Source organism: Acomys minous (genome assembly GCF_964271855.1).
Source record: "Acomys minous genome assembly, chromosome: 1".
In the NCBI taxonomy this organism is placed as follows: domain Eukaryota; kingdom Metazoa; phylum Chordata; class Mammalia; order Rodentia; family Muridae; genus Acomys; species Acomys minous.
This window is the reverse complement of record NC_140483.1, coordinates 32,822,482-32,845,907: the sequence shown is the minus strand read 5'-3', so window position 1 is coordinate 32,845,907 and position 23,426 is coordinate 32,822,482. Positions and strand designations below refer to the sequence as shown.

At 47.0% G+C, this 23,426-nt stretch overlaps 1 protein-coding gene across 2 annotated transcripts in view; it reads right to left on the bottom strand.

Annotated features, from left to right (window-relative positions):
* The window catches only part of TNN (tenascin N), a 69,586-nt gene extending 46,371 nt beyond the window's left edge, over positions 1-23,215 (bottom strand). For both annotated transcript variants that reach the window (XM_084800088.1, XM_084800089.1), the window contains exons 1-6: positions 23,095-23,215; positions 15,270-15,716; positions 13,682-14,056; positions 12,552-12,815; positions 6,518-6,703; positions 5,127-5,216 (exon numbers count right to left, since the gene is read on the bottom strand). In XM_084800088.1, the coding sequence (XP_084656214.1) occupies positions 5,127-5,216; positions 6,518-6,703; positions 12,552-12,815; positions 13,682-14,056; positions 15,270-15,681 (1,327 nt within the window). In that variant the 5' untranslated portion in view covers positions 15,682-15,716; positions 23,095-23,215. The remainder of the gene's footprint in view (positions 1-5,126; positions 5,217-6,517; positions 6,704-12,551; positions 12,816-13,681; positions 14,057-15,269; positions 15,717-23,094) is intronic.
* Positions 23,216-23,426: the final 211 nt, after the last annotated feature.

The following is a 23,426-nucleotide window of genomic DNA, read 5'->3' as shown; positions in this document are numbered from 1 at the left end:
TAAGCTGCCTTTGAAGGACCTGAAGGACGCTTTGCTAAGAACACCAGCTCTCTCTGCTTTTACCTGCACACGCTGCGGGTAACTACAGTGGGATGGGGAGGCTTGCCATCTCTGCCTTCCTACGGTGGCTGGCCTCCTTTTGGCTTTAACCCTTGGGTCAGATTGTACTCCACTCTGCCTGCAGACATGGCAATCGTTCGAGAAATGTTTTGTCCAAAGTTATAATGCAGGAGGAACTTGACCTAGACCTTGCTAAATCTCTCTTTCTCCTTCAAGGTTAAAACAAAAAAGCAAAGAAACAGAACACAAGAGACCATGAAATGAGGAGGCATCCAAGTTTCTGAAAGAGCTCTGGTTTTTTTTTTTTTTTTCAAAGAAAAGACAGCAGCATCTCCTCCTCACCGTTGGGGGATCGCTCTCCCTAGAAGGCCTCGTCCTATGTCTGTAAGTCCTCAACTTCCTAGACTCAAGGGGGGTTGCAAGTAAAAGCTCCCATTTCTTCATCCTTCAGTCACTAAATAGAGCATTTCTTTTACCCTAGTACTCATTTCTCTAACGTGGGTTTTTCTGGGGAGTGAGCTTCCAGACCTGGGTGAGATAACAAACACTACAGCCAAAAGCCTAAGTCAATCAATCAATAAAGAAACCTTCGTTACGAGCACCAGGAAAGAAAACCCAGCCTAGCTCTATATCTAGAACAGCTCTACCTCTGAAACTTTAACCACGCAAGTCCAGCTAGAGGCTAGAACTCAGAACTCCTGCCTCCTTCCCCTCCCCTTTCCCTCAACTCCTTAACAGCATAAGCTAGAAGGGGGGTCCTCACAGAGCTGTGGTCCCTGACCATTCACAGGACGGCACAAAGATAACACTGAGATACTGACATCTGAGAATGAGGAGAAGACCTCGTGGATGGACCCCACACACTCACAGAAGTGCACGAAGCCGGCACTGCAAGACCAAAACCTCCCTGTCTGCCAAGAGGGGATGTGGAGATCATTAAACCGTTTTCCCATGCAGCAAAATCTTCCAGTAGCTGCAGTGGCGAGCCAAATCATAGATGGATTACAGCTGTAGCCTCATCTACAGAGCAGGATCTCTCCAACCTGGTCCCAGTGTCCTCCTCCAGCCACGACTTCCCACCTGCTGACACTGGTGGTCCTCGCTGACCACTGTCAGCCTGGTCCTTTTCATGATATTAGTTTGATAAAAGAATGACTGAAGAGGAGGGAGGAAGACGGTAAAGGAAGCGAATCAGTTAGCAACTTGGGTGAAGCTAGTAATAAGACTTCTCCTAATTCTTTAATGCTACGTAGAAACTCTGACTTAAATATAGTCACTGACCAGAGCCACCACACCCTATCTACTTGTAAGCTTTCAGAATTATTAAAACCAACTCATCCAGAGCAATGAACATTGCTCTCTCACTCCAAAGTTTTCTCCACTCTACATGATACCAAAGCAAGACAGGAAGACAGGAAGACTTATGGGAATGTGAGAGAAGGGAAAGATGCTGTCACCACATGCTGCCACTGTAAACAGTGCCTGCGTGCAAACAACATCACTTTCCTGAGAAATATATGAAACTGGAGAGTTAAAAACAACTATTGAACTATGTTTAAAGACAAAATGTTAATGGCCTTTGAGTGGCCATATCAGAATTGTTTTTTTATCTGTAAACCTGGCTCGGGTTTTTGTTTTGTTTTGTTTTGTTTGTTTTTGCTTTTTTCTCAAAAAAAAAAAAATCGTGAACAGAGTTTACAGTTAAAAAGAGTCTTGATTTTAGGTGTAGCAATAATTTCTTCAACCTTTTTGACCTAACCTATTCTTCTCAGCACTCCCTTAGCTCATTTGTAAACCTGTAGAATACATTCATAAAACATCTTACAATCTCATTGACAAATAACATGATTCTTGAAATAAAAAATAAGTATGCTAGAACATTTTAATTCAATCTTTTAATTTTAGAACTTTAAATTTTAAATACAGGTCATGCCCTTTGACCAACCTAACTTCGAAATCCTGTGTCAATATTGTTAAATGCTCGTTGTTCTCCGTCTCTTGAGAAGCCTGGCCCTATCCCTTGAGTGTGGTCTGCCTTCTCCTCGTTTTGTCCTCAAAGTTTTTTCTGCACAATAACTCAAGGTCCTGGTGCAGTGGAACAGAAGGTCCTGGGAGACCCACCAAGCCTCCGAGCTGTCACTGTAGAGTGACATCCCCTGCTGCCCATGATAATCCAATCTCTCTTACCCGTTGTCAGAGTAGACTCAGTGTTAAGCACATATGTGTTCCTTCCCAGAATTTTATAAATATATTCTTGGCTCTACATTCCACTCACATATTTCCAATTGCTATTTAGCCTTGTTGCTAATAATCAAAGGAACTGGTCCAAGAACCTGGTCAGGATTTTGTTTTGTTTTATTTTGCTTTTTTGTCTAGCAGCTGTAACAGCTCAATAAACTCTTTTATTTGGAGACCCTTCAGTTTTAAGAGTTTTGCTTTAACAAGGTCCACTGGTTGACTTGTTCAATGGAAAATAACTGAACTACATTCTTCCTTCCCAGTATATGAATATGCTATTCTTAAGTTCCAGTATTCTTTTTCACCTTACAAGATACAAAACATTTGAAGAAAGCAAATTTGTTTGTCTCCTTAATTAACTAATCGTCTCAACCAGGTCTGAGATTATTTCCTGACCTCAGAAACTATAGTATCTTTTTCTTTTTTTCTTTTAGTAGCTTACACACCATAGATTTATTTGCAATCCAATAAAATATCTCATCCTGACATTAGGATATAATTGACAATAAAAACACTTCTCAGATACTAATAGTCTAGTTGGGATAATATACTTGAAAGGTTAACTACCAATTCAATGGCACATGCAATTAATTGCTGCAAGAACTTAGAGGCTGTGACATTTAATGTGACTATAAAAGGCTTTAGTCATGAAGCAGAAATTTTGGTACCAGGATTAGTTGACCTGTAAGCCAGTGAAGGTGGATCCTCTTTCCTGGTCTTGCTTTGGACGTTCTATCCTGCTTCCCCTGGGTAACATTAGGAATGGAAGCTTCACACTTGGCCTCCTTAGGATTTAAAATAAAACACGAAAAGATGGCAGTATCAGGGCTCCCCTAAATCTCACTAAGGGAAAGCAAGCTCCCCCTGGTCAAAAGAACGGCAGCTGAGTTTCACCTCTCTTCCTGGGTGTTCTGGGTGGAAACTGACATTCTGATTGGCTGGAAAACTCAGAATGTGCTATTGTTTCTCCCCTAAAAGTCCATCCGCAGAGGCCTGTAAATCTCCTGGCCAAGAGTTTAGCCCACAGGAAAGCTGGTTCACCCTAACACAGGATAAGGCAATGGGAGGAATAATCGTCCCCTTAATGAGATAATGTGATTATCAGCCTCAATAAACCTGCCTGCTTTTTTCAGTTCAGACCAAACAAAAACAAAAAAACAAAAAGAAAAAAAGAAAAGAAAAAAGAAAAATTTTTCTTTTTCTCTCTTTCTCTCATACCAACCAAAACTCAAAGTGTGCTTTGCCCGACATTCTGTGCTTTCTCGCTCTCCCTCTGAAGCACCCCTCCCCTTCCACCATGCAGCTGCTCAGTGGCTATACTGCTGAACACACCAGCTTTCTTGGACCATAACTCAAAAGAACTATCTCTTCCTCTTCTCCATGCACCGCCCCCACAGCTGCTGAGGTTTACAACTGGCCTCCCTATTGTTGTTTCAGATTCTAAGAAAGCAACCCTCCCATGTTCTTGTGAGCCTATTTTTAACTATGGCCCCCTCAGTCCAAATCTAACACTATTTCTAGTAGGCACTGTTAGAAGTTAAATGACTTACATGACACCCAGTTGGTGTCTGATGGAGAATCGCTTGGCATATAGTGAATAATCCAAACACACACACATTAGTGACCAAGTGTTGTGTTGATTGTATAAGAGAAGAAAACAAATTCATCTCTCACAGAAGGGTCAACTAGGAAGCACTTTGCTTCTGTGGCTAAGCTTCAAAGCTTAGAGGTGCACATCCTTCATCCAAATCCATCTCTACCATTGGCTGGGTGATCCTGACCTTCACTTTTTTTAAGTCTCAGTTTTCTTATGCATACGACCTAGAAATAATAGTAGTAGCTCATCCATAGACTGACTGTGAGAACTAAATGACCAAACTCGTGGGAAAAAAAATGCTGAGAGAATTTGCTGCCTGGCACACAGCAAGGGTAGTACTTGTCATTTTCCAACTCACTCAAATATCTCATCAACCATTTAGGCAGACAACCCGGTCCATCTTGTCTGGATCATAAGTTAAATTACATCTCTTCCTTTATAGTTACCCAGCTCTGTAACTGGTGCATACTTCAACCATCTCTTAGGACACTGAAATAGTGAATTCATCCCTTACACTGTCCCATCCTCATCACTGTACCACCCTACCTAGCTACTTCTAAGCCTGAACTGGAAAGAACGAAGCCACCTTTTAAGGAAAAACTCAAAATGTAAGGAGTCCTTCTTGGGAGGCTCTAGTCACCAGCCTCTTCCAGCTCCTCCTCTGTGTAGGCAGGAGCACAATTAATGCCAGAGGCTCACAGTCCAATATGCATTTAAGCCTACGTTGTTTCCAAATTCCATACTGGTTGATAAATGATAAATTACTGCTGCAAAGCATTTTGTAAGTATCCTCAATAGACAGACAAATGCTAACTGTACCATGACTCCTATGTGAGGGTCTTAACCGTCATCTCCCATTTCAAAGCCGACTGCTTGAGTGTAGACATTAGTAACAAATACAAATACAACGTGACAAATAGCCTAGCTCCTCTGTCCTCAGGGAATGCAATTCTGCATGCCTGCTAAGTGCCTTGAGACAATAATTCAGTGATTGAACTAACTGTAATCAGAAGAAAGGCATCAGGGATGATAGGTCCCTTTGACTCCAAGATCCCAAGAAGGTTTTCCCATGACAAGAAAAGAAGTGAAACAGGAGAAATTTGTTTCTGTTCTTCTTTCCCTTGGTATAGATGCCCATCCAGAAAGCCGTGGCGTATCTCCATGGAAATCCTAAGATTTGAATATGTGAATATGATTAAATGTGAATGTGAATACGATTGAACCTCCATACCTGTCCTGCCATTGAGGAGAATCGGCTTCCCTTCCAGATCACCTCTTATGGGGACCACTGTGATTTTGTATTCCGTTCCAGGCTGCAGACCTAAAAAAGAAAAGAAAAGAAAAAGAAAAAGAAAAAGAAAAGCAACCAGCATGGCTGTGAAGATGGGCTGCAGACACCGCCACCCCACCCCCAGCTTCTACCTGGGTTTTCCTGTGAAGGTAAGATGTACGCTGACCCCCAAAGTGCAGAGACAGAGAACAAGGATGTGAAGGGGTGGGGAACAGATGGCACCAAGTCCTTGGGGCTCCTGTTCTCTGTGAGCTATTGAGTACTTACCTCCCAACTTTATTTATAGTCCAAATGTTTTCCAGCTCCTAACAACCAGAATCCCTCAAAACATCTTTCTCATAATAAAAGAAAGAGGGGAATCTGGGCTAAGTTAGCTCCCCGTGGAGACAACTTGAGTGGTTGTTCCTCATGACACAACTATTGAGACTCCATTAGCAAAATGAAAACAAACAATTGCATCCACGAAGCCCACACGCTCATTCTCCTCTCCACAAACATGGAGAGCTGCAAGCTATTTCTCAAAAAGGAACTGGGGAAGTAGGCAGCAGGGTAAGGACCCAGAGGATGGGCCATGAGGCTAATGAGCCTGAGGAGCCTTCATTTACATGGCTTCTTCTAATGACCCTGGCCTAGCTTGGTATTTGTGACTGTGTGCCACATGTATTGCTTTTCTAAAAGAAGACCTCAAAAAGTGCAGAAAGTTCAAGTATTACAAAACTTGGTCCAACCCTGTGTCCCTATTTCCTAAGTTCCAGGTCTTAGTGGAATGAGTTCAGTCATCTCAGAAGGGATTCCCCACCCCATGGGTAACACAACCGTTCTTGACGTGGAACTCAGCAAATCCTCTCTCCCTCTTCTCTCTCTCTCTCCCTCTTTCTCTCCCTCTTTCTCCCTCCTCTCTCTCTCTCTCTCTCTCTCTCTCTCTCTCTCTCTCTCTCTCTCTCTCTCTCTCTCTCTCTCTCTCCCCCGTCTCTCCATTCTTGACATGGAACTCAGCAAATCCCTCCCCTCTCTCTCTCAATATCTTCCTCCCTCCCCATCCTACCCACATGTAACAATCTTCCAAAAGAAGTATGTACACGCCATCAGATACATCCTAAAATATACATAGGGCCTCAAAAATTATGCTGACTTGGAAGGACACTTTAGGTGTATCCTGTTAATGAATTGTTCTGGGTTTCCAGCCCTGAAACACTGTACAGAGACAGCAGACCCTAGAGAAAGCTTGTATCTAGGTCTCTAGAATCAAGTGTGGTCTCTAAGATCCACTGTACACTGTGTCCCTTGGCTTCTGCAGCCACCATCTTGAATCTCCCAGTGTAGACTCTTACCAGTGATGTCATATCTACTCTTGGGATCACGGCTCTTGGGCACAGTGACCTCAGTCACTTCCTGCCCTGTTAACGGGCCATACCGCAGCTTGTAATAGTCCACCTCAGTGAGAGGGTTCTCCCACTCCACATCAAGCGATGTCTCAGTCTCTTCATTGACCCAGGCAGTGCTCACCACAGCCAGATCTAGAGCAGGTCAGAGAAGATAAGGGAAAATGGTTGAGTGCAGAGGTCACAGAGGGCTGACAACAGGCCATTGGCCACTAAGTCAGCTCCCTTTCTTGACACACCGAGAGCTGACTTCATCTTCAGGACACAGTCTTTAGCAAGGGTCTTAGAGCTCCCTGAGTAGCAGCTGGGTGTAGCTCTTGAGATTCTCCACAGCAGGCAGCCCAAAACAGGAGCTGCTCCTCTCAGGCCAGCATCTACAAGGCCCCACTAGAGGCTCAGCTGCTGTGAACTTTGTCTATAGAGTCCTTGTCCTTGGGAAGAGATGATGTAAAACTGATGCAATGTACTTCAAATTTTCAATACATAACATGTCCTCTAACTCCCAAATGAGAGCCCACAGTACTCATATGCTCTATAGATTAACCCAAACTACAAAGCAAGTGATTTTTAACTTGGTCCTTCTCTATATCTTTCCAGAACCTTCTATCTAATGTTAGTACTTTCACAAGGTTCCCAGTATATTCATGTTGCCCCAGTGCCCTGTTCTGTAAAGGACTCTCATCATGCACCATTGTTCAAGTAAAATACATGGGGTTAAACATTTGCCTTTTTGCCCCGACCTGCAGGGTTCGACTAAAACCCGGGAGGTCACCTGTTGAGAAATGCAAAACACAAGGAAGGAGAGCAAGTCTGATTGATCAAGCTCTCAACTTTATTAGTCAGGCAGCAGCTTTTATAATTCAGAAAGCAGGGAAGCATATCGCTATAGCAACGCAGTTGCGGGTTTTTCTCAAAACATAGGGAATTCCAGGCAGGGTCATGACGTCCTGCTACGCAGGGTATCTTGCTTTGTCTTCATCTAGCTTTAGTCTAACTGTTGACTCACGACAGGGTTGCTCTATCCCTATCTGTCTTTGGCTGTTGACTCACAACAAGGTCTCTCCATCCCTATCTGTCTTTAGCTGCTGACTCACAACAGGGTCAGCTAGTTTCTGGTGAAAGGTAAGCTCTGGGAAAGACAGAGACTTAAAGGTGCAGACTTGGACAAGATGGCTGAACATTGGTCATATGGCCTATCGTCCCCAACACCTCTTGGAAACAAGTTCCTGAAATTATAATTCAAATGAGTGACACTCTAAGGGAAAAACTTTGGGGGTGTGGAGCACAACTGAGGTCTTTTGTCAACACTTAGACTTGCAAGAGCTGTGTCCCAGGCTGATAGAACTTGCTCTTAGAGTGTCAGACAGGAAAAAAGAAAAAGAAAAAAAAAACTTTGAAGACTCTCCTCTACCAAAGTCTTGTCACCTTTATGATGGAGGCACTTCCACCTGTCCTAGCTGACCACTCATCAAGGATATACAACAAGGAACTTTCATCTTAGGCTGAGTATGAACTCCGTTATCTCAAGATCTCTCAGTTCTGAGCATCTAAGATTCTCTCTTCTGTAGACAAAGAGCCTCCCAGAGCCCTTCTCGCCTGCAGCTTCTACCTGCTAGTCCCAGGTCCTGTTTTGAGATTTCATTCAAAGAGGGAATTCCCCAAGTGAAAGGTCAACAGTAAAGTAGTGAGGGTGACTTGAGAATTGTGGAAGAGGTCCTACACGGCTTAAGAGAATTGGGAAATATTCACATAATTTTTTTTAAAAAAGCAAGGACTTAAGGAGAACATTCAAGATGGGAATGAGTGTTAGTAGGTCTGAGGCCCCCTCAGGTGCAGGGAACATAGATTTGAACTTGAATCAGTGTAGACAAAAAGACAAACTTCACAGCCGAGGGATTTTACAAAGCCTACGAGGAAGGAAGACACTAAGAAAGGCTGCTAACGCTTTGGAACAGATGGTTTTGCTCTTCCCTGGGAGTCTCAGCACTGCCCTGCCCATAGGAGATGCAGCTGCAGACAAAAGCAGCCTCTACTGTTGGGAAGTTGACCTGGCTCTCACAGCCATGCTCAGCTCTCCCATGCGCATAAACCATTTCACTGAGCGGGAGCCAAGGACACTCTGCAAATGTGCAAGACTGAGACAAAAACAGAGCCCTTCTATAATGGGGTCTGAACGCAGACAGAAACAAGACTATTGTCCAAAGCAGTGACACAATGCCCCTTCTCCTGGCTGACAGGCGAGGGGCTACTTCTCTCCAGTCACAGCTTTAGCTGCCTATAATGAGCCTCATTATAGAGAGAAGTCCCTAACATGCCCAGCCACAGTTACCCCCCACTTCTTAACAATATCCCAATCAAAACCAATGCCTACTCCCCTATATTATCTAATTCAACCCCATATTTTAAAGCCAACCCTTCCTTACATTCTCACCAAGACACCCCTGGATGGGTTCCTCCATGATGAGTATTGTCCTAGGATAAAATGAACAACAAACTACAACTTGCTCACCTACAGGGCTGTGTCCAGTGATTGCTAACAGAGGCTTGCCCTAAAACCGCTGTGTTTCTCAAAGCCCTTCTCAACAATGATCCACTACAGCTCATTATCTTCCTGCCACAAAACAGGACAGACAGTCTTCTGCTTCCACAGAGACTACACGCCAACATCCTACCCATCCGGTCCTTTCCCCGGGGATTTAGCATAGGCTACAGGCAGTCATTTCTGTCAGCGCCTAGAACAGCACCTGGCACATGGTGGGTCCTCAAAGAACAAGTGTTGAGTAAAAGGAATGAATCAGAGCCACTCAGACAACTAAATTGATCCCAACTCTCAAAAGTCAAAGCTGCTTTAAGAATATTCATTAAAACTGGATTTCTAAAGGGTGTTAGCTGCCAGGCAGCCACATAGTGTAGTTCCTAAGCACAGATAGAGGGGGGGAATGCCTCCTTTTTAAATTACATAATATACTTTTAAAGTTGTTTTGCTTTGAGACAGGGTCTCACTGGGTAGCTCAAGGTGGCCTGGAACCTGTGGTCCTTCTGCATCTGCTTCCTGAGGACTAGCATTACAGGTATGTGCCGCCACAACTGCAGCTGCAGATGGCAGTATGGTGGTGGTATAGTGGTAGTCATGGTGTGGTGGTCATGGTGTGGTGGTGGTGGTTATGGTGTGATGGTGGTGGTGTGGTGGTTATAGTGTGGTGATTATGGCATGGTTATGGTGTGATGGTGGTATAGTGGTGGTGGGTATGGTGTGGTGTGGTGGTTATGGTGTAGTGGTGGTGGTGTGGTGGTTATGGTGTAGTGGTGGTGTGGTGGTTATGGTGTGGTAGTGGTGGTGTGGTGGTTATGGTGTGGTAATGGTGGTGTGGTGGTGGTGATGTGGTGGTTATGGTGTGGTGGTGATGGTGTGGTGGTTATGGTGTGGTAGTGATGGTGTGGTGGTGGTGTGGTGGTTATGGTGTAGTGGTGGTGGTGTGGTGGTTATGGTGTGGTGGTGGTGTGGTGGTTATGGTGTAGCAGTGGTGGTGTGGTGGTTTGGTGTAGTGGTGGTGTGGTGGTTATGGTGTAGTGGTGGTGGTGTGGTGGTTATGGTGTAGTGGTGGTGGTGTGGTGGTTATGGTGTAGCGGTGGTGGTGTGGTGGTTATGGTGTAGTGGTGGTGTGGTGGTTATGGTGTAGTGGTGGTGTGGTGGTTATGGTGTAGTGGTGGTGTGGTGGTTATGGTGTAGCAGTGGTGGTGTGGTGGTTATGGTGTAGTGGTGGTGTGGTGGTTATGGTATAGTGGTGGTGGTGTGGTGGTTATGGTGTAGTGGTGGTGGTGTGGTGGTTATGGTGTAGCGGTGGTGGTGTGGTGGTTATGGTGTAGTGGTGGTGTGGTGGTTATGGTGTAGTGGTGGTGGTGTGGTGGTTATGGTGTAGTGGTGGTGTGGTGGTTATGGTGTAGTGGTGGTGGTGTGGTGGTTATGGTGTAGTGGTGGTGGTGTGGTGGTTATGGTGTAGCGGTGGTGGTGTGGTGGTTATGGTGTAGTGGTGGTGTGGTGGTTATGGTGTAGTGATGGTGGTGTGGTGGTTATGGTGTAGCGGTGGTGGTGTGGTGGTTATGGTGTAGTGGTGGTGTGGTGGTTATGGTGTAGTGGTGGTGTGGTGGTTATGGTGTAGTGGTGGTGGTTATGGTGTGGTGGTGGTGTGGTGGTTATGGTGTAGTGGTGGTATGGTGGTTATGGTGTAGTGGTGGTGGTGTGGTGGTTATGGTGTGGTGGTGGTGTGGTGGTTATGGTGTAGCGGTGGTGGTGTGGTGGTTATGGTGTAGTGGTGGTGTGGTGGTTATGGTGTAGTGGTGGTATGGTGGTTATGGTGTAGTGGTGGTGGTGTGGTGGTTATGGTGTGGTGGTGGTGTGGTGGTTATGGTGTAGCGGTGGTGGTGTGGTGGTTATGGTGTAGTGGTGGTGTGGTGGTTATGGTGTGGTGGTTATAGTGTGGTAATCTTGCAGTTAAAGGCCTTTAAAGCAACTGACACAGAACCAGTGAGAATGGTCCAGTTCCTCTGAGTCATTCATTTGCATAATAATTCTAGAATTTTTGCCACAGAAGTATTATTAGCCACCGTGTGTGTTCATGTTTGTATGTATGCAGTCATGGTGGATGTGTGTGTTCATGGTGTGTGTGTGTGTGTTCATGGTATGTGTGTGTACATATGTGGGTACACTTACACAAGTGTGTAGAGGCCAGAGGACAGCCTCCTCAGCTCAGGGATTGTTTCTCAAGAACTGTCCACCTTGTTTTTTGAGACAGGATCCTACACCAGTCTGGAGCCCACTGAGTAGCTTTGGCTGGCCTCCCCAGCCTTAGGCGTATCAATGCTTACTGTGCCCACCCGTTTAACATGGTTTCTGGGGCCTGATCTCAAGTACTTAGCCATTTCTTAAAGCATGCTCAGGAATGTGCCCACCTTTAAAAGTGATGGTGACTATTCCTTTATGAGTAAGTTTCTAAACAGAAGCCCCGACCCCTGCCTTCATTGTCTGGGGAAGAACACTGCTTTGAGAGCTATTCCCAGGGCTTTTCTTATTTTCTGCAGGAAATAGGCCCCTCTCTGCTCTTAAATTCCCTGGATGTTCACCAGGAGGTGAACCTGCTGCCTTCAGTGACATAAGCAGTGATGTTTGTCCTTCCTTTCATTCTAGTGTCATCTAGTGACGCAAATGGACACTGTGCCCTCCAAGCCAGTCTCCTGCACCCCCCCCCCCCCGCCCTGTAGTCCAGGTTTTTGGTCTCTCTGATTTAAGTCTCCCAGACCCTTCACCTTGGGTTCAGCCAGAAGAGATCACTGATAGATCAGAGAGCAGGAGCGAGTCCATGCCATTGATCCTTCTGCCCCGTGCCGAGGTGTAGGAGACTGCCCGTATCCCTCTACCAACATCACCTGCTCAGGCAGCCTTTCCTACAGCGTCCCCCAGGTCAGTGTAGCAATGTCAATCCTATCTTTCAAGCCCCAATGATTGCTACTAGTCCTTGAGTGTCCCACTACCCAAATGCTGCCCACGTTTGTAAACAACTTTGTAAGCCTTCAGATGCCCCATTTGTGTTCTCTTTCCTGATGACCTGAATCTGTTGCTCCAGGGAATTTCAACCACTTCTCACCCATCCCTACTTGAACTTGCTGAATGGTCTTGGAAGCCCAATGGGGAGCTAGCAACTCACTCTTTGACTACTTGTCTGGGAGTATGGGGCAGAAGCAGGAGACCTCTTGAGCCCCAGTGCATCGGGTTTCTGTTGCTGACTTGGAGAACCCAGTAATAACAAAATCTGGAAAAGGGGAAGAAAGAACTGGGATGGCTTCTCTAGAACCTAGGAACTCAGGTGCTGTTTTACAGACTCCAAGTTAGGGCGATCAATAGAAGGGTGTTTGTGGGGAAAGCAGGGGAAACATTTTAAATGGAGCCTGTCCTGGGACAACTGGGGTACCTGGTTTTGTTCCTCACCTGTAGTGGCAAGAAGATGCTGAGGGCTGCTGGAAATGTCTTTCTTCACATTGCGCAGGGTGACTATGTACTTGGTGCCAGGCAGCAAGCCGGTAATGTCATAGGTGTGTTGTTCCTTGGGCACCCGGACCTGCTTTGCAGAGTGCTCCTTCCCCAGGGGGTAGTAGCTGAGCAGGTAGTGGTCCACCTCACTGGAGGGCTCCCAGCTCACCAGCAAGGAGTTCTCAGTGCTCTTGAGCAGCTGCAGGCCCTGAGGAGGCACCACTGTGGGCAGAGGAGAAACAGGAGGTGAGGGTGGTGACGGTGAACCCTGGTGGCCAAATGAATATTCTGTAGCACCGGCTACACACTCCACGCTATGGCAGTGGGCCGACAGGATGCAGAGCAAGCACCGCACCATTTTTGACACAGTTCTCCAGGGAGTTACGGTCTGGTTGCATTAATACTGAGCATATGCATACATGCACTACCAGACCGAGGACCACCACCACCATCACCACCGTCACCACCAGGAGCAGCCCCTGGGCAATCTGTTCAAATGCGTATTCTCAGAACCTTCTCAGGAACTTTTATGTGGAAAGCTCTGGCAGTGGTCCCAGCTCTTTATTCTTTTATTTATTTGTTTAGTTAGTTAGTTACTGTTTTTAATTCATTGAATATTTCATACAGAATACAATCATCTTGATCATATCTATCCCTCACTTCATCCCCTTCAACACATTCCTTCCCAACTCCACGTCCTTCTTTCCCTCTTTCCTTTTCCCTTCCCACCCTCCCCTCTCACCCCTGCTACCCCCACCCCCGCCCTCCTTTCTTTTTGTATATGCCTGGCTGAGTCCGCTTAGTGCTTCCTGTGTGCGCTTGGGTATCTGGCCCACCCACTGAGATGTGGGCAACCTACTAGAAACCATACCCAGCAGCCATCAATTGTATATCTCTTCAAGCAGGGGTGAGACCTGGGGGCCCCCTTCCCCTCCAGTCTGCTGTATTGTTAAACCCTCCAAGCGGATCATTGTGTAGGTTAAAGGGCAAAATTCCCTAGTAAAGACAACGTACAATAAAGTTAGTGCAACTAGGACCACGGCTGTTGGGGGAAGGGTAGCCCTCAAAGCTAGCATCTCGGTTCTCACCCTGGGAACAGTCAGGGCCAGTAAAGCCCAACTCGCAGTAACACTCGCCAGTGTCACAGAATCCGTGCCCACTGCAGTCTCCAGGACAGCGCTGCTCGCTGCAGTCCTCCGCAGTGAAGTCCTCGTGGCACTGGCAGACGCCACGCACGCACACGCCATGCCCACTGCAGTCCTGGGGGCACGCAGCATATGCGCAGTCGACCCCCACGTAGGGCTGGTCGCACACGCAGCGCCCATCCACGCAGCGCCCGTGGCCGTTGCAAGCCCCGGGACAGGTGGGCACCTCGCAGTCAGCGCCCTCCCATCCCTGCTCACAGTGGCAGCTGCAGGTCTCTGGGAAGAAGGTCCCATGGCCACTGCAATGACGGCCCAGATCTGCCAGGAAGAGGAGAAACGGGTGAGGAGTGAGTGGAGGTCTCCTTCCTTTGGAGAGTGGTTAGAGATGGCTAACATATTCTGAATCTTGTTGGGGCTCTGTGAGGAAAACTCTTTCCACTTGAGCCAAACCTCGGTTTCTCTTTTGTTTGTCTAAAATTAGCTGCTTCTCGGGCGAATTCACTAGGTTCCTTCCTCTCTGAGCGATGGGGGCTAGTGTTTCTCTATAAAGGGACTTGAAATGGTCTACAGTGGTGGTTGGGCTATAGCCTAAAAGGGGCATGGCTCCAGGGAGAGAGGCAGGTGCGACTCTGCCTTTTCCTGGGGGTGGAAGCTGGACCTGGCATGCCTGGCTGTAAACTGAGTCTGCGGAAACTGCAGAATAGCCCAGCCTCAATGGCAGACCAAAGCGTTTGGCCAAGGCCCTCCTACACACACAGCTAAGGGAAGCTGGAGGTCAGGCCAGGCAACACGGTCCCTTCTGCCTCTTGAAATTTCATCTTCTCTTTCTAAGAAAGCTTCCAAAGTGGGGCTACTGGAGCAGGTAGGCAGGTGTGGGGAGTCGGAAAGGAGTGGGGTAGGGGGGCCGAGAAGCGGGGAGGGGGGAGTTGTATCATGGTGCCTTCTTCACAGTGGTGTGTCCCTGGTCCTAGTTTTGTACCTGGCATTTAAGGGTTCTCTTAAGCAAAACAATAAAAAAGCACCACTCACTGTCACTTGAGCAGCTAGGCTCTTAAACTACGGCGCTGTGAAAATATCATTCTTTGCACTTTATTACTAATAAAGCATTTACAGTTTTTTGAATACTTACTATAGACCAGGCCTCTAATTCACACATTTCACTAGTTCTCAGAACTGTGCTAGCTGATAAAACCAGCCTCGTCGAACCGTTGAAGAAACTTCAAGAATTTTCTCAACATCACATATGCCTTCCTTTCTCTCTGTTCTATACTTCCCCCTTAAACAGACCTGATTCCTGTCTGGTGTCATTAGCCCAGGAGGACGATTTGCTGAGCCCCTCCTTGCCTGGGCTTCCAGATGCCCCCAGAGCTGAATTAGTGAATAAACAGGAGGGGTACGGCCTCAGCCTAAGAAAAGCCCAGTGTGAAAGGGGCCTGCACCAAGACCTCAGGGCACCTGTGAGGCTAGCAGAGCCGCTGGCGCAGAGCAGACACTCACTGTTTGTGGAGTGAATGGCTGGGAGTAACCTTACCCAGGGTGGCTCCCTGGCAGCAGCGGTTGGTGCTACACTGCTCCTTCATCTCTGCCATCTCTTCCTCCAGCTTCTTCACCCGCGCCAGCAGGTCCTGCACAGTGTCCGCCAAGTCACAGTCCCTCTGCGGCGTCTGAAGACGGATGTTGTGCCTGAAGATGATGTTCTGCTCTTCCCCAGCTTCCCCGGCGGCCAACAGTGACGTCCCGTCATCACTGAGCGACTGGGGGTCAGTCTCTACTTGAACCAGAGCGGACTTGGGCACGTCAATCTTGTAGGTGTGGCTTACAGTGACCTGTTGCTCTTTGCTGCTGCAGCCAGGAGATTCTAGAGTGGCTGGGGCTGAAGCCACTAGGAGCGAGGAAGCAAGCAGGAGCCCAAGAGGGAAGGCGAATATCCCCCAGAGACCCATGCTTGGAGAAAGGGGGGTCAGACACTCCAGGGGGCCTAGATGCAGAAGAAGAACACAAGGAAAGCCATGAGGGCTGGCTGAGAGGAAACTGCCCGTTTTAACAGATTCTAAGAGTCCACACACTGCTCACGGTACCAGGAAAGGCTTCTCTTTGCCTTCAGCTAAGCCGGCCTCTCCTTCATCTCCCTGATCCCTGGTTTTTAGAGCAGCCTGAGCACCAACCACTTCTCTGATCAGCAGAAATAGCTGCACATAGCACGCTTGCTATGTGACAGGAACTACTCTGAGTATTCATGCCCCTAACTCCTTCAGCCATCACAACAGCCCTATTGTTAACCCCATTAACATTTTCACTTGTCTTAGAATTGAACTTGACTTTGCACATGCCGGGGCAAGCACTCTCATGCTGAACTACACCGACTTTTTTTTTTTTTTTTTTTTTTTTTTGTAACCTCTATTTACAAACAGGGAGGCTGAAGCACGTTTGCAGGCAGGCACAAGGCTAAGAGTCCTGTGGTTTTTCTCTGGATACTATGGGGAGGGTCTCTTGCTTACCATGTGCGTTTCTCAAACTAAGTTACATATACCTCCAGGCCAGAAGGATGCTTTAAACCTGAGCGATCTGACTCTCAGGTTCATTGACAAGGAGGTAGATGCTGGAGACACGGAGCAAGTTGTCCTGGGTACCACAGCTAGGAAGTGCGAAGATTGCTCCGCTCCAGCATATGAACCCCCAGAGAATAAGGATTTCTAATTCTATTCCCTCCGTTCCCCTCTCTCACCCCTGCAGCTGTAGTCTGCTAATGCCTCCATCCCTATGCAGTGCTGGTGCACATACCTTTGCCCCTATGCAATGCCTTCATCTGAGCAGATGGACTGTTTGTTGTGTTGAAGGGCTGTGGCACCACAGAGAATGGCACCAAGCTGGTTCCCTCTTGTTGTCATATGTGTACTTCTTTGTGGGACACAGTGTGGTTTTTCAATGCATGTGTACAGTGTGTAATGACCAAATCAGGGTAATAAGCACCTGCATATCCTTAAAGCTTAGCTATTTTGTGTGTTGGGGATATCATATTCATTTAGCTATTTTGCAAGAGAGGGGTCCTCATATGACTCATTTGTGCTACTCAGTCCTTGGCTCTGCCCATCTTTTGAGGCATGTGTTATTAAAGACAGTGAAAATGGCTCCGGGCTTCCAAGCTCTTTCTACATTTCAGGCACTGGAACATTCTCCAGATGAAATGGAAAGGTCAGGGTTTCATTAATAAATGGGTGCCAAGCATCTATGCATCTACCAAAAGTTTGGAGGCTTGGGGAGGCCAGGATGGATGGAAAGGGCCAGCTGGCCAAAAGATGGGTACTCAACTAGCCAAGAGCAATTTAGTGACAGGCCCTTGGTAGAGGGGTAGAGCTCCACAAAAACTCTACCCTGGAGATTGGTGAAGTCAGGCTGACGTCATAGAGCAAGGCTCATGAAAGCTCCCAACTGGGGCTGCAGCTGAGATGTGGCCCAAGGCTCATCAGGGGTTCTCTGCCCTAGTAGGAGGTGCCTGCAAGAATTCAGAGTTCCCCCAAAGGGGCATTGGTCCAGTACTGTAGACATTTATCATCTCAATAACTGGAGAAAACTACAGTAGCCCTAACTAAATAAAGGTGTCCTTTCCCCGTATCACACCATACTGCAGGAAGCAACTTGGGCAACCCAGAACAGTTGTACAAGTCGAGAGAAGAGAAAGAACAACAGCCATGTACAGGCACGAGCGTCACGTACATTCACACTATGTGGATACTAGCAACCTGAGCTAGGACGGAAGAAAAGGTGTGCACTAGAGTAGACAGAGAAGGCTCTGGCAAGAAGACGGATGTGAGTTCATGAAAGTGGCTTAATACCAAAGCCAGAAGGAAAGCTTGGGGATCTGCGTGAGACCTCTGTGAGAAGGCGGACTTGAGAGAGCCAGCAAAATGAGTTGGAGGGTAGGTGTGAAATAGAAATATGGAGTCGAGATTTGTTCAAAAGTTTATCCCAGTGATAAAAGCAACCGAAAAAATTGTTCGCTTAACTCTAAAGCCAGAAGCTGAGAAGCTGTGGCCATAACATAACAACTTATTGATGACTACATGACTACTAAGCCCAAGGCCGCATAGTTAGAGCCAGGTGAGCAATGGAGCCTTCACTTCTGCATGCTCCTGTACTCACTCGGGCACCTACTGTGGGGATAGCAGGACGTGATCCATGCTACCCCAATCCCATTTGTGCAGCACTAGAGCCAACAAGGTCAACCACTCTGCCCACTCCTACAATCCAACGCCACCCTCCTGCCTAAAGCTCACTCCTCCTGAGCCCTAAATGGAATGCAGATGTTCCCCCCCAGTCCCATCCCACAAGGAAGTTCCTAACCAAAAAAAAAAAAAAAAAAAAAAAAAGGAACCCCTGCCATAAACCACAGCAAGGCGATCCAAAACCCTGTCTCACATTGTTTGTTTTTGAAGCCTGAAATATGAGAAACCCCAGAAGCTCTCGCAGGAGCCCTCTGTGTCGCCTGTCCTGAATTGTAACAAGATGTCCTTGCTAATCACAGCCTCTCTGATTGCACATGTTGAGCTCAGATTTTCCTGGGCAGAGTGATTGCTCGAAAGAAGATGAGCAGGGGGAAATCCTCACTGTAGCCATGTGAAGTGTGAGCAAGAAGGGAAGCTGGTGGCTCTGGCTCCAGCACGTGGCAGGAGGGAAGCCTTTCTTGCTGAACGGAACAGGGAAGCTGGTGACTTCATCCTCTGAGTTAATATGCACAGCACACCACAGGCGGCTCTCAGTCGGGGGTGGAGGGCAGGGGGACACCAAATTTCATGGAGAAAAACAACAGATGACACATTTCTGAATAAAGATGGTTCTTTGTGAGTGAGGTAGTTCCTGATGGAAAGCAGGGAATATGCTGGAGGAATTCATGAGGCAAAGGGCATTTACATACAGGAAACCATGGAAGCCAGCGGTCCCCTGAGGAACTACCATCTGACTGAAACTAGGCATCAGTGCAGGAGGGGCATTGAGAGGTGCGGGAAGGTAAGAGACAGTGACAGCAGTAAATGCTGCCACTGTGGACCCTATGAGACTAAGAGAAAGGCTTTCCAAGGGATTTGCTGCTCAGCTTGACCTAGATGGTTGGTCCACTGGATCTGCCTTGAGACACACTAACATCATGGGGTCTATGTTTGCATGCTTTTTCTTCTTGGTAGCTAGCTGCAGCTACTCCTGTGCCTTCAAATTCTAGTCAAAATGGACCATGTCCCAATTTGCAAGTCTGCTCCCAGCCCAGAATGCCTGTAAGCTCATGGATGGCAGAGGACAGAACAACACAGATCTCTCCTATTTTTCTAGCCACAAAGCACAGCTTTGGCCAAATATCTTGCAAGTTAGATAATAAGGGACAATGGATTTGTGTTTGTGTTTATTAAATGGCAGGTACTGGACCAATCAATTAAAAAAACATTAGCTTTAATTAATCCTCAAAATGATGACAGTCATTCAACAATATTTTGTGTCATAAGCATTCAAAATGTTAAATAATTTGGTCAGGACATTCAACTAGTTTAAGCAGCAGAGATGGGATCACACACCAGGGCTACCCACTCCTCATGGCTGTGTTCTTCATCTTTCTGCAATATATACTGTAGATGTGGAAAGAAAAACACCAAATATCCTTTCCTGCCATATTTCCTTCAGGAGAGAGGCTCTGAAAGGAAAAGAAAGCCAAAGCACACCAGGTATTCAACAAAACACCAATAAATCAGTAACGGCAGCCTGGACCTGCTTGGCCTGTGACCAGTACACGCTGATGCTTAGAAAGATGAATTGTGTTTCCCTCATAGGGAACATTCGTCCCACCACTTCCCACAAGAAGGTATGAAGCAGCAGAGAGTACCAAGACCTCTACCCCCCCCCCAGGCCGCATGTCAACCAAGCCTTAGCAAGAGTGAAAGGCCTCTCAGTTCCCAACGTGTTCTCATTAGCACTAAACAGCCTCTGTGTCACCTCATTCTCTCCGAAGAAAGACACACACACCAAGTTAGGAAAAAGAATACTACTTACATCAAACAAGCATTGCCAGCCTCTAGCCACTGGCAAAGAGTTTTGTACTTAAACTCAGGGCGTTCTCTGCTTCTTCATGACCTCATCCTGCCTAACGGTTAACCACAAGCAAATGAGGACATTGCATTAGGCCTCAGAGAAGCTGTATTACGGTGGATTTCCAGTAGAGTCACTAAGAAGATATTCTCTCCCCAAATAATAGGGTAGGCCTCATTGAACTATGAAGAAAAATGAAGGCGTGGGTGACTAAGGATGTCCTGATGCCACAAATGTCATTGGCAAACTTCACTTATTCCTTCACTCTTTTTTGTATTAATTTATTCAATCACTTCACATCCTGATCACAGCCTCTTCCCTCCTTTCAGTCCCACATGCCACCCCCTTCCCTTCTCCACAGAGAAGGGGAGACTCCCTATGGGTACCAAGCCACCACGCCATATCAAGTCACAGCAGGACTAAGCACATCCTCTCCCACTGAGGCCAGAGAAGACACCCAGCTATGGGAAAGGGATCCAAAGGTAAGCAACAGAGTCAGAGAGGGCCTCTGCTCCACTGGTTAGGGGACCCACATGCAGAACAAGCTACACATCGGCTACCTATGTATAGGGGGCCTAGGCCCACCCATATATGCTGTTTGGTTGGTGGTTTAATTTCTGTGAGTACCCATGGACCCGGGTTAGCTGACTCTGTAGGTCTTTTTGTGGGGTTCACAGTTCAGACCCCCCTCAATCCTTCCTCTCACTCATTCTTGAGCGTAGTTTGCCAGTGGTCTACAGACTAGGACCCGAGGAGTTTTGTTTTGGTTTTGGTTTTGGTTTTTCGAGACAAGGTTTCTCTGTGTAGCTTTGGCTGTCCTAGACTCACTCTGTAGACCAGGCTGGCCTCGAACTCACAGCAATCCACCTACCTCTGCCTCCCGAGGACTGGGATTAAAGGCGTGCGCCACCACGCCCAGCTGGAGAGATGGCTCAGCCGTTGAAGGCTAGGCTCACGACCCGAGTAGTTCTTAGTCTTGTGCCTAGGAAATCAGGTTCTCAGGGAGCTGAGCAACTTACTTTGGTATGACCCGTGAGACCTCAGAAAACCAATGTCCCCATTTCCCAGTCTTCAGTTTGCAAGAGAATCTAGTATACACGGCAGCACTGTTCCTGCTAGACCAGCCTCCATTTTAGCCAAATTCACGCAAATATTTTTATTTGTGACTCTGAACTCTCTGAACAGGCATTCCATACAGGATGAGAGACAGGTAGAGAATGAAGACATAGCTTTCTTTATACAAGATTGCATTCCAGGTTGCGTGCTCCTGTGCTCCTAGCTCACTGGGTCCATCTAAGGAGCCCCCAGGAAGTGTCTGTAAGAAGAGCTCTCACACATTATGCAACAACCCTGTGTCTATATGTGCTGCCTACCCATCCGGGACAGAAAAGACAATGGGTAATACACCAGCTTAGCCCTGGGGCTCAACTGCTTTTTCAGAAGTTCTGACAGGTTCATTTTCTTTTATCAACTAAATCTTAATCTGCCTTTTGCAAAGGGTCCAATGAATGATGATAATCGTCGCTACCATTTTCTAAACACTCCTTATACACCAGTTTCTATGCTAAGAGCTTTAAAAGCTGTCTGTGAACAATAGGCAAAGACAATCATTTATCCCTGTGAGAATGAATTAATTTCTCACAGAAAGGCTTTCCGTTAGCCTCCGTGGACCAGGCCCATCCACAATGAGAAGATAAGATAGACATGGGATCTAAATTTGGGAACCTTCTTTTAAAAACACAGTCCCTGGAATGATGAGGTGTTGCTGTTCTACAATCAGCCCTATTCCCCATGGCCGTGGTGGGCATCCTCTCCAGGTGAATGCTAATGAGGAGAGACCCATAATGGAAAGTTACGATTTCTTTCTTTAGTTTAATGTGGTTTTCCACACGTTGAAAGAACTTTGAAGTCCCAACCTTCTATCAAGCTGAAGATGCACTGCTAATGTCCAACAATGTACACTCTTCCACCCACACTGGCTATGCACATATTTTGATAGCATCTGGTCGGCATCTGCTTGAGTCCTCTGTGGTAGGACCAGACCAAGCTGCTGACCGTCAGGATCCAGCCTTGATATGCAGCACCCTCAGCTCACAAACTGGTGGTTATAAATGCTCCAACACAACCTAGACCGTGATCTCATGTCTGCAGCCAGATCCTGTGGGAGCCAGGGTTCCGGAATGAGTGACGAAGGGGCAGAGTTTCCATGGGCCTGGGCAAGATTGCCTCAGGCGCCATCTCAGAAAAGAGCTGGTCTACCCTGTGTGTCAAACCACGGCCCAGCACTGGAATAGAAGCCAGAAGCCACAAGATGGGCTGGAAATCATCTGCCCTAGTTTCCTTGCTTTGGGAACCAACACACTTGGAGACATTAAAAGAATTTTAAATAGCACGAAAGGAAGTCAGGTGCTACTTCCCCTTTGTGGCTGGGGGAAATGACACTGGTATTGATACTCTCTACTTCCGCCTGAGTCTCTTCTCCTGACACTGTCGCCTTCCCTCCAGGGCTGCAATAGAGGCAGAGTCAGGGCTTACCTGTGTCCAGATATAGACAATGGCTTATTTTTAGGCTGCGGTTAATATTCTGTTGATGCTCATAGAAGCTAATCTGGTCCCTAGGAGGGAATCCTGTCTCTCATTCAGTCCTCCTCGCTCCTTTGCCCAATCCTCTCCTACCCACAAAAATTATAAATAAAAAGTCAGACCTTTGAAACTCAGTCTGCCAGATCACTGTTGAAGTGATTCAAAATGCCTACTTTGAGGCACTGTGAGGGTAACTCGGAGAAGTTGGGGAGAAAGAAGTTCTCCTCTCACAAATAATGGTTAAAACACGTACAACTAAATGAGCCCCTCTGAGTGAGTTTGCAAGCATCACATTCATTGGTTCACACAGAAATCTCAAAGGCAGAAAAGTTATATATAGTTTCCAAATCAGGGCTGAAATGAGAGCTCTGTTTGAAGAGAGCAACGAGCTAAGCACATAAGAAATGACACAGAGAGAAGAGGTCTTGTAAGAAGAAACACGAATAGACCTAAGGAAAACACTGTTCCATGTAGAATCTGATGCCTTGCCCTCTACACTTGGCAGGTAAGGATGGTGCCCTCTGGCATGGGGAGGGCAGAGGCCAAGACCAACTGAGGACATGGTTCACAGGTCCTGAGAGATAGGTTGAACTTAATCTATACACCCTTGCCAGGACTTCCAGCAATGCACTTCAGCCTACGGTCATCCTCACATTGGCCATCCCCCTCCCAAGCATTGAGAGAGTCTCAGTAGCTGGCATTCTTACCTGGGAGGCTGCCAGGCACCACTTCCAAGCCTCCTGCCTCCTGTGTACTGGTCCTGGTACTGTAGACCTCAATGCTGCTCTGTCCCTCGATTTCTTCTCTCTCTTCTTCCCTCCCTGGGTTTAAATCATGGCTAGGACAGAGGAGGAGCCAATCAATGGGACTCAGGGATTCTCCTCCCTTCCAGGACTCTGTTAAGGATTGAGCAATTCATTCTTCTTATTCTAACTAGGAGAGGGGAAAAATATACATTCCCCTTTCCTTCCTACTTTGATTACACAGCAGCTAAAAATACCAGGGGCTGTTTCCATTTAAGAGGATGCAGAACAAGGGT